This window comes from Monodon monoceros, unplaced genomic scaffold, assembly GCF_005190385.1.
Source record: "Monodon monoceros isolate NGI ecotype Baffin Bay Population unplaced genomic scaffold, NGI_Narwhal_1 Super_Scaffold_18, whole genome shotgun sequence".
In the NCBI taxonomy this organism is placed as follows: Eukaryota; Metazoa; Chordata; class Mammalia; order Artiodactyla; family Monodontidae; genus Monodon; species Monodon monoceros.
In genome coordinates, this window is record NW_021703774.1 from 1,204,672 (window position 1) to 1,213,959 (window position 9,288).

Here is a 9,288-nt window from a genome sequence, read left to right on the forward strand (position 1 = left end):
GGGGAGGGCTGCTGCAGGACTATAGCAGCTACAGGTCAGCCTCCCGTGTCTCTGGGGTCTCCGGCTGAGGCCGAGTTCCTGGGCACTGGAGCTAGGGGATGTCCCCAGTCTGAGCGTCACAACCTGCTGATTCTCGGGGCCTAGAGCAGCACCGGGCGCGCAGGTGTGTTTACCAGTGGGACGAGGGTCACTTCTCTTTCAGTGCCGTGGGCCTAAGTGTCCAGCTGGAATCAAGAATGCAGAATCACCCTCAGAATCAGGGGACCTTCACTCCAGAGGCAGAGAAAGGCCAGCAGGGTGTGGGCCTGGGTGGCATCAGGGACCTCAGCCCCTTGCTGGCCAGGCCTGGGTGAGTCCCTGAGAGAAGATCCTCTGACCGTCCTGGTGCTTGCCTCTGGTTCCTACTCAGGTTGGCATCCACGATCCCTTTCCTGGGGCCTGGGCTACGCAGGACGCTGCCCTAGACGGTCGGGGAGAGCAGCCTCCTCCCTGGGCTCGGCGCACAGGGTACAGCCTGGTGGTCTGAGGAGGGGCCGCCAGTCCCCATCCGCAGGCAAGAGGGCTCGGCTCTGCAGGGACCTGCCCTGAGGCTGCTGCTTCTCCGAGCTGTAACGGCTCCAACCTGGGGCACGTCAGCCCTGTGGGGAAGCAGAGCAGGTCTGGCCTCTCCCAGAGGTGGTAGCTGCTGGAACTGGGCTGCTCCCCAGAACCCGGAGCACCGGGGCACTCTCAGAGCCCTGCACGGCCCCAGCACCAGCATCCCTCACCCGCAGGCTGTGGTCCCTCGCCCGGCCCACCCGAAAGGGCTTCTGGGCTGGCAGGGAAGAATCAGGCCTGAAGGTCAGGCCCTGCTTCGGCTGGTTCTATGAGCTGGAACTTTTCTGTGGGCCTTGGTTTTCCTTCCAGAAACAGAGAATTACTGTCTTGGGGTGGGGTGAGGGGACCCTGGCCTCTCACCTGGGGCTGCCCCTACCCTGTGGCATCTGGAGTACATTTTCCCAGCAAATGCACACAACCAACCCGTAATTAAGTTTTTCTGTTTGGTTTTTGCTTAACGTGGTTTGGTAGAAATTGATTTAGGCCTTCCTTCAAAATTCCCCTTAGTGGAGTTTCTGGAGGAGTCACCAGGTGCCCAGACTGGACCGGGGTGGAGGCCAGAGGCCAGGGCCTCTGGGACAACAAGGCAGAGCAGAAGCGGCAGTGAGGTCGGGGTGTCCCCCTATAGAGGCTGGGGCTCAGGTAGGGGGCCGTCTGGAGGGCTCAGTCGTAGACCCTGGAGTCTCCTCTGGGCTGAGCCCCTGGGTCTCCTGCTGGCAAGGTCGCTCTGAGGAGACCTCCGTTCCTCTCGCCCTTCTGTCTCACTTGCTGCCTCCCCTCTGGTCTTGGAATTTCCAGGTCCGCTTGGGTCTTACGGGAAGCAATTCCAGGCCAACTTCCCACCCAAGAAGGAATGTTGGAGCCCCACCCCCTGCTGTTCCCGGGAGCCAAGCCCTAGGGAGGCGGTGGGAAGATCCATATTTGGGTCGCCCGAGTGCCGTAAGGACGTGGGGACGGGCAGGACCAGAGGGTCCTTATTTAGTCTGAAATCTCAAACCTGAGCCCTGGGGGCAGAGAGCCGGCCTTTAAAGGCAAGGGGATGGCTGGGAATTCCCTGGCGGTCCAGTGGTTAGGACTTGGTGCTTTTACTGCCAAGGGCTCAGGTTCAGTGCCTGGTCAGGGAACTAAGATCCCATAAACCACACAGCAGGGGGGAAAAAAAAATCTGAAGGCGAGGGGATGGCAAGCTGGCCAGAGCTGAGCGGAGCGCCTCTTTGCAGGGAGGAGAGGCCGGCTCCTCCAGGGCTTCCCGGGAATCCATCTTCAGAAGCACGTGTTTGAGGATGTGGTCCAGGTGGACACACTGAATCCCAAATCTGAGGACCTTCGTGGGACCCAATTAGAATCATAGGCCAAGACCTAAAGAAGCAGGGGAAATCGGGTCTCGAGAGCAGGACTCGGGGTTTGGAAGCCGATGGTATTTGGAGGCCCGGCCCCCCGCCTTGTGTTCCCACGGCACTAACTCTGTATCACACCGTAGGGGCAGTGGACGTTTATGATGACCTACTGTGCACAGGGTACTGTGCTAAGTACTCCCCGGGTGAGGGCTTATTTAATTCTCACAGCCACCTTTTGGGGGGAGGCTGTCATCCGCACGAGGACACGAGGGCTGGGAAGGGGCAGGGAGAGAGATTGGGCTCTAGGCAGCTGACTCTACATGACCCTGGGCTCCGAACTGTTTTACGCTGGGTAGCTGGACACAGCCCTGCTCTGAGATCCACAGGAAGATACAGGCGGCCCGCAGGCTTTCCACTTTATCCCATTCCAGTCTCTTAACCTTGGAGTCAGGAAATTCTTCCCCGCATCTGACCTCAGTCCCTCCCGTGGCAAAGTGATTCGGAGATTAGAAATTGCAGATCTTGCTGCCTGTATCTCATTTCAAAGCCCGCCTTGCAGGGTGCTTAATAAATATGGCCCTTCCCCTCTGGAAGCATCACTTCCCCTGCACTCCTGCCCCCAAGCCTGTAGGGGTGTCCCTTCTGGATCCCGTCGCTGGAGGCAGGAAAGCCCTGCCTTTCTTCCTTCCTTTCTTTTCTTCCTCTTCTGTCAGGACACATGATCGCTCTGTCAATGCAGAGTGAAGGTCCAGCAGGCTTCCTGGGGCTTGGGGTCAATCTAGGCTCTCGGCTACTGAACCCGGGGATTCTGAGGCTGCAGAGGACCAAGGAAGGCCCATGCGGTTCCTGGTGGGGGGCGGCTCGGCCAGCATCCTTAGACCCCCTCCTCTCTCCTCCCAGCTCCCTGGCCATCCTGACCCCTGTCACCAGGCTTCTGAAAGATCGGGATATTACGTGTGCAGAGTCCCAGAGAGCTTCGGCTCTCGGGGTGCTTGCAGCGAACCGACTCCCCGTACCCTCTTTCCTCTGCAGTGGTCTGCAAGAAGAATCTGGACAGCACCACTGTGGCCGTGCACGGCGAGGAGATTTACTGCAAATCCTGCTATGGCAAGAAGTACGGGCCCAAGGGCTACGGCTACGGGCAGGGCGCGGGCACGCTGAGCATGGACAAGGGGGAGTCGCTCGGCATCAAGCACGAGGAGTGAGTACGCCCCTCCCAGGTGTAGAAGCACCTACTGCGTGTCAGGCCATTCAGAGGAGCGGGGGCCCAGCAGGGAATGAAACAGGCCAGGCTCTTCCCTATATGGCAGAGCCGCAGCCCATATTTTCATGGGCGTCAGAGCTGGGAGGGGCCCTAAGAATTCCTGGGTCGTGTCTCTTCTTTCCACAGATGAGAAAACCCAGCCAGTCTCGGTGACTTGCTGGGGGCCCCTACAGGCAGTGAGTGTCCGAGCCGGACCAGCTTGCACCCCTGCTCACAGGGGCGTCAGTTCCCTTCCCCGGAATCACGGGGTGTCACTAGGTCCCCAGCACCCACTGACCACTGACACGCTGTGACTGGAGGAGCTGGCGGTCAGCCTGCCAGCTCCTTGGCCCTGGGGGTGGGGGGGATGGACGGAAGTGATGGATGAGTTCCCACATTTCAGCCAAGGTCACTGCCCCAGTGGGGGTGATTGGTCAACAGATTTCTCCTGGAAAGACTCTTATAATCGGCAGGCCGAAGGAGTGGGGGACAGAGGAGGGCAATTCCTAGCAAACGAGGTGCTCTGTGACTCCAGTGTTTCAACTGGGGGGCTGAGCAAAGTCTGACGTGCCGGTGAGAGTAACATTGTGCCCACCCTTGGTGTGTCCATCTGTAAAGTGGGAGGTGACCCCACAGGACCTGGCAGCCACGGCCTTGTAACAGGCTGGGCCAGGTGGAGGCGTGGTGGTGCCCACACGGTGCCAGACCCCCGCCTGTACTGCTGCCTGTATGTCATGTCACCGCACGTCCTTCCCCACGCAGGGGCCCCAGCCACAGGCCCACCACCAACCCCAATGCGGCCAAGTTTGCCCAGAAGATCGGCGGCTCTGAGCGCTGCCCGCGGTGCAGCCAGGCTGTCTTCGCCGCCGAGAAGGTGATTGGTGCTGGGAAGGTAAGGCGGCTGCTGGGCCAGGGTGGGTGTGGGGACGCGGGCCGGCCAAGCCCCTTCCTTGAAGCATGGCTTCCGGAGCTCTGCGAGTGCGACCCTAGCTTTGCTCAGCCAGCCCGAGCCGTGGGCTGCAACTCCCTCCCTTCGTTTCAAAGCCCACCTTGAAGGGGAAACCTTTGTCCCCGTGCTTGCTTGTCCCCTGTGGCTTCTGGTCTCCAGGGGGCTGAATCCCTTCCCACTCGAGCGTAACAGCCTCACCCCTGGTGGAAATGATTTTTAAGCGCCTACGTGCACTTCCTAGGGAGCTGCCAATCTATGGTATCTCTAGAATCAGGGGCCGCAGACCTCTCAGGGTGCGTGGACACAAGCCCTGAAAAGAATATGCAAAAGTTTGTGGGATCCTGTCTCTCCCTGGGAAGACGTTCCATAGCGTGCGTCAGATTTTCAAAAAGATTTGTGATCCAGAAATGTTAAGAACCACTTGAAAATCCACGTACATCCTGTTTCAGAGGATGTGGACTCAGAAACCCACCCATGTCCCCGCAGGGCGGAGCTTCCCAAGGTTCAGGCCTGTCACGGCCTCCTGGGAGGCGATCTTTTCTAACTGCCTCGCCTGCCCTTCCCCCTCAGTATTCCGATAGTAGCCGCCCAGGTCACCAAAGCACAGTGGGGTCCCCTCCCTCAGAGAGGCTGTGGGCAGGGGTCAGGATTTGCAGCCTGGGACCAGCAGTCGGGGACCACTGAAGGGACATATTCAGGATGGGTGCCCGGAGCGGGTTTCTGGACCTTCACACGAGGCTTGGCCAGGCTCACACGGTCAGCTGTGCGGCCACGGGGCCTGGAGCCTGTCTGCAGCTTCTCTGGACCTGCGTCTTGGCCTCTGAGGCTTTTCAACCTTGAGGAGGGGCCGGGGGGAGTGGATGGGGAACTCACACGTAGGACAAGTCTAGACCCAGCACTGGTGCCTGCTGGGGGGCTGGGGGCGCCAGGGTCTGGAGGCAGGAGGCAACATGCGCGGGTCTGGCTGTCAGGAAGCCCGAGGGCAGGCAGTTTTCCTTTCTCATCTCCACCCCAGGCACGGGCAGCCGTTCGAGGGAGTCTCTTTGCCCTTAAAAGGCCTTGCTTTGTCCCGTCTGCTGCTGCTGGCCTCTGGCTTTCCCGGTTCTGCAGAGCTGTCAGCCCGCTTGGCTGCGCTGCTGGAGCTGACAGCTGATCCGGGTTTGGCAGGCTCCTGCCAGGCGTGCAGACCCAGGCCACCTTCCCTGGGGAGGCTGTTGGCTGTGCTGCCTCTGGGCTCCTCGTAGCAGCACGAGGGGCTTCTGTGGCCCCCAGGGAACGAGGCTCCTTGGCCTTTCCCTGCGGGTTCAGCGTAGCTCGTGGACCCTTTCTCCTTCCAGTGGTGCCGGGCGCCTCCTCTGTGCCAGGCCCCTGCCCAGCTGCGCCACCCCTCCTGCCGCGGTGACGGCCTTTGGGCAAACCAGGCACCTGTTCTAGGATCCAGAGGCCTGGCGGATCACGAAAGCCTGCCCTGTGGCCAGGCTGCGTCTGTCTGGTCCTCACATCCGGCTGCGAGGGCGGCAGCGGTCTCCCCGTGAGGAGTGAGGAGGCCGTGCACCTGGAGGTGATGCCAGGGCGGGTCCGGAGCCCTCGCCCGCTCCAGTGGTCCCGGGCAGGATGGTCCGGATGAGGCTGGGCCGGCCCTGACGGTGGGAGCTGGGGAGCGGCTGCCTTGGTGGTGGTCCCACCCCTGGCCTGCTGCCCCTGCCCACCCAGCACTTTCTCCAGGAGGTGGGGTTAGGGTCCCTCCAGCAGCGGGCTGGTCGGCCTTCACGAGTGCTTTCATCACGTCTAGGGGAATGGCTGGGATCAGTACTAACTGCTTCCTTCCCTCCCCAGTCCTGGCATAAGTCCTGCTTCCGGTGCGCTAAGTGCGGCAAAGGCCTCGAGTCCACCACCCTGGCCGACAAGGATGGCGAGATTTACTGCAAAGGTGGGTGGTCCCTCCCCCACGTCTTCCCTTCCTGGGGGTCTGAGGGGCAGAGGGCCGAAGGCCTTGCTAGATGTCGGCCCCTTCCGGGCCTCGGAGTCCGTTCCAGAGCGTCTAGTGCAACGCTTTCCCGTTAGCGCTGAGGGGGAGCCTGGGGGAGGAAGTGACTTGGCCAGAGTCACGGGCAGATCGGGGCAGGCTGGGGCAGAGCCTGGGCTCCAGGCTCCCGGCCCAGAGCTCTGACAGCAGATGACACTTCTCCCGGGATTTCAGACACGGGGGAATGGCCACACCGTGGAGCCAGGGACCTCCTCGCTGTTGGAGTTGACGGGGAGGGGGCAGCGCTGATGGGCTTCACTGCTCCAGGGGCCCGGCCAGGCGCTGCGGTTGTGGGAGGGCCGGGAGGTGTGGCCGGGGGCGTTCTCACCCCTCTGCTCTCTCTGCAGGATGCTATGCTAAAAACTTCGGGCCCAAGGGCTTCGGCTTTGGGCAGGGAGCTGGGGCTCTGGTCCACTCTGAGTGAGCCTGCCCGTCGCGTGCCCACGCCCGTGCTTCTCATCACCACCCCTTCCTGGCAGCCTCACGACCTCCACGATTCGTCCTCCCTTCAGCCCTGCACGCGTCACTAAGGACTTGAACTGGGGTGCCTGGCTCCCTTTGCTTCGGGCGTCTGCCAGAGGCCGCACCCCTCCAAGGTGCTCCCTCCGCCTGGGACCTGCCGCCCATCACTAGCAGGAGGCCTTGGGGTTCTGGGTATCGCCCGGCCCTGCCCCACCCCGCAGACCCCTGTCCTCAGCCTCGTAGCTGCATGTCCGTCATCAGTGGAGCCCAGCGGGCGGGGAGCGGGACCGGGTGGGGTGGGAAAAGCTGTGCTTCTTGTCAGGGAGAGGGGCTCCCTGGAGTCCCTCAGAGCCGGCCTGGGGAGTCCCAGCTTGGGAGTTCCTGGGGGACACACAGGCAGGCGCACACCACAGGGGCCACCTGCCCCGCTCGGCCTGGTGCCTTTGAGACTGGGGGCAGGTGTCTCCCCACTCGGGCGGAGAGCAAGCCAGGCCTAAGGGCCCCAGAGTCAGGATGTGGTCTGGCCTCCCCAGGCTCGTGCTCCCTGTGGGACGGGGACCCTAATGAAACACTCCAACATCGCTACACTGTCAGAGGCCCAAACCTGAGGGTGCATAACTCTGCCCCCAGCCCTGGGTCCTGAGGCTGCGGCTCTGTCCTTAGCACGCCTGCCTGACCCTCAGACGTGGAGGGAGGTAAACGCAGCCTGTCTTCACCTGGACACCCTTCCCCTGCCCCCAGCCTTCTCCAGCGACCCCTCTCTGGGCACGCCACCCACCCCTTCCAAGCCCCCAGGTCCAGAGCAGCAGGAGGGTGGGGAGGGGCCAGGCCCCGCTGCCCCCCAGGGACGGAGTGGGGCTGCCCTCTGGACCGTGGGCTGCAGCGCGGGCTCTACTCAAGCTCATTCCGCACCCAGTCAATAAAGCTGTCAGAACAGAACTCTGGCGCCCTGTCCTGCTCTGGACCTCCGTGGGGCTGGGATGGGACTTGATGGGAGCCACCGAAAGTTAGCAGGAGGTCTGGTGGAAAGAAAGTGGCCGCTTCCTGCTGTGCTGGGGCTGCTTCCTCCCTAGCGTCCGTTGTAACTGAACCCGCTGTCCCGGAGTGACCCGACCAACCCAATCCTGCTGCCACATCTGGGGGTGGGAACTGTGTGGGCTTGGAATTTGAGGGGCTCAGCAAGGCCCCCAAACTGTGCTGAGAACTTTTCCCAGCTTGGAAAGTCACAGAGTGAGAGGGAAACTCAGCCAGAGGAATATGCATGTCAAATCCAGAAAGCTGACTTCTGCCCAGGAGGCAGGCAGTGGGGTGAGGGCTGGGAGTCTGAGATCAGGTCCAAGCTCGCTGTCCTCGGGCAGGGCCTGCTGCCTGGCTCACAGATGGCCGTCTTCTCACTGTGTCCCCCTCCCCCCCGCCCCGTGGCGGGAGGAGCTGGAGAGAGTTTCCAGGGGTCGCTAATCCCACTCATGGGGGCTCCACCCTCCTGACCTGATCACCCCCCAGAGGACCCACCTCCAAATACCATTACCTGGGGATCAGGTTTTAACACATGAATATGAGGGGTGGGGAGGACAGCTTTCAGTCAATAGTGCAAAATTCACTCACTCCGACCCAATAGCCCCAAAGTCTTAACTCTCCTTCCAGAGACTTAAAGTCTCACGCGGTGTCGCGTACACTGTACGTGGGAGAAACCCCAGGTCTGAGGCGTCCTGAGGCAAATTCCTCTTCAGCTGTGAATCTGTGAATGATACATGTTCTGTGCTTCCAAGGTGCAAAGGTGGGACACACGCAGAGGATAGACATTCCCGTTCCAATAGGGAGAGATAGGAAAGAGGAAAGGAGTGGCAGAACCAAGTAATTCCCAAACCGAATGGGGCAAGTTCCACTAGACCACAAACCTCGAGACCAGTCCTCGGCCCTCTGGCCCCACCGTGGGGGGGGCGGCTCCTGGTGGCCCCCTCACCGGAACCCTGGGGTGGGGGTGGCCTTCGCACTTGTTTTTAAAAATGGAAGTCTTTTTTTTTTAAACGTTATTAGTTCTTTTGTTTATTTATTTTTAATTTATTTACTTATTTATTTATTTTGGGCTGCGTTGGGTCTTCGTTGCTGCCTGCGGGCTTTCTCTAGTTGCGGCGAGCGGGGGCTGCTCTTAGTTGCGGGGCGTGGGCTTCTCATTGCGGTGGCTTCTCTTGTTGCGGAGCACGGGCTCTAGGCACGCGGGCTTTGGTAGTTGTGGCACGTGGGCTCAGTAGTTGTGGCGCACGGGCTTAGTTGCTGCGCGGCATGTGGGATCTTCCCGGACCAGGGCTTGAACTCGTGTCCCCTGCATTGGCAGGCGGATTCTTAACCACTGCGCCACCAGGGAAGCCCCTTGCCCTCACACTCTTGTGATGGGAGTGGCGGCCCTGGTCTCTGAGTCACCTCCTGGGCCATCCCCCCATTGTCCTGGGGAACAGCATTCGGCTTCCTTGAGGGTCTGACTTGTCCTAACCTTATCGTAGGTCACTCAGCCGCACCCTGAGTGCTCTATTTCTGCAGTAGGGTAGGCTGGGAATGTCCAAATCTTTAAGGTCTGCTTCCTGTGTGCTCCGTGCGAGGCCAGCCTCCAGGCTCTTCTCTCCTCTTGCGTTTCCATTTCCTGGGAGGAGCCAGGCTGGTCCTTCCACACTTTGCT

At 61.0% G+C, this 9,288-nt stretch overlaps 1 protein-coding gene across 4 annotated transcripts in view; it reads left to right on the top strand.

Annotated features, from left to right (window-relative positions):
* The window catches only part of CSRP1 (cysteine and glycine rich protein 1), a 21,320-nt gene extending 12,696 nt beyond the window's left edge, over nt 1-8,624 (top strand). For all 4 annotated transcript variants that reach the window (XM_029229854.1, XM_029229855.1, XM_029229856.1 and 1 more), the window contains 4 exons: nt 2,967-3,135; nt 3,940-4,069; nt 5,963-6,056; nt 6,500-8,624. In XM_029229854.1, coding sequence (XP_029085687.1) covers nt 2,967-3,135; nt 3,940-4,069; nt 5,963-6,056; nt 6,500-6,576 — 470 coding nt within the window. In that variant the 3' untranslated portion in view covers nt 6,577-8,624. The remainder of the gene's footprint in view (nt 1-2,966; nt 3,136-3,939; nt 4,070-5,962; nt 6,057-6,499) is intronic.
* The last annotated feature ends 664 nt before the right edge of the window (nt 8,625-9,288 follow it).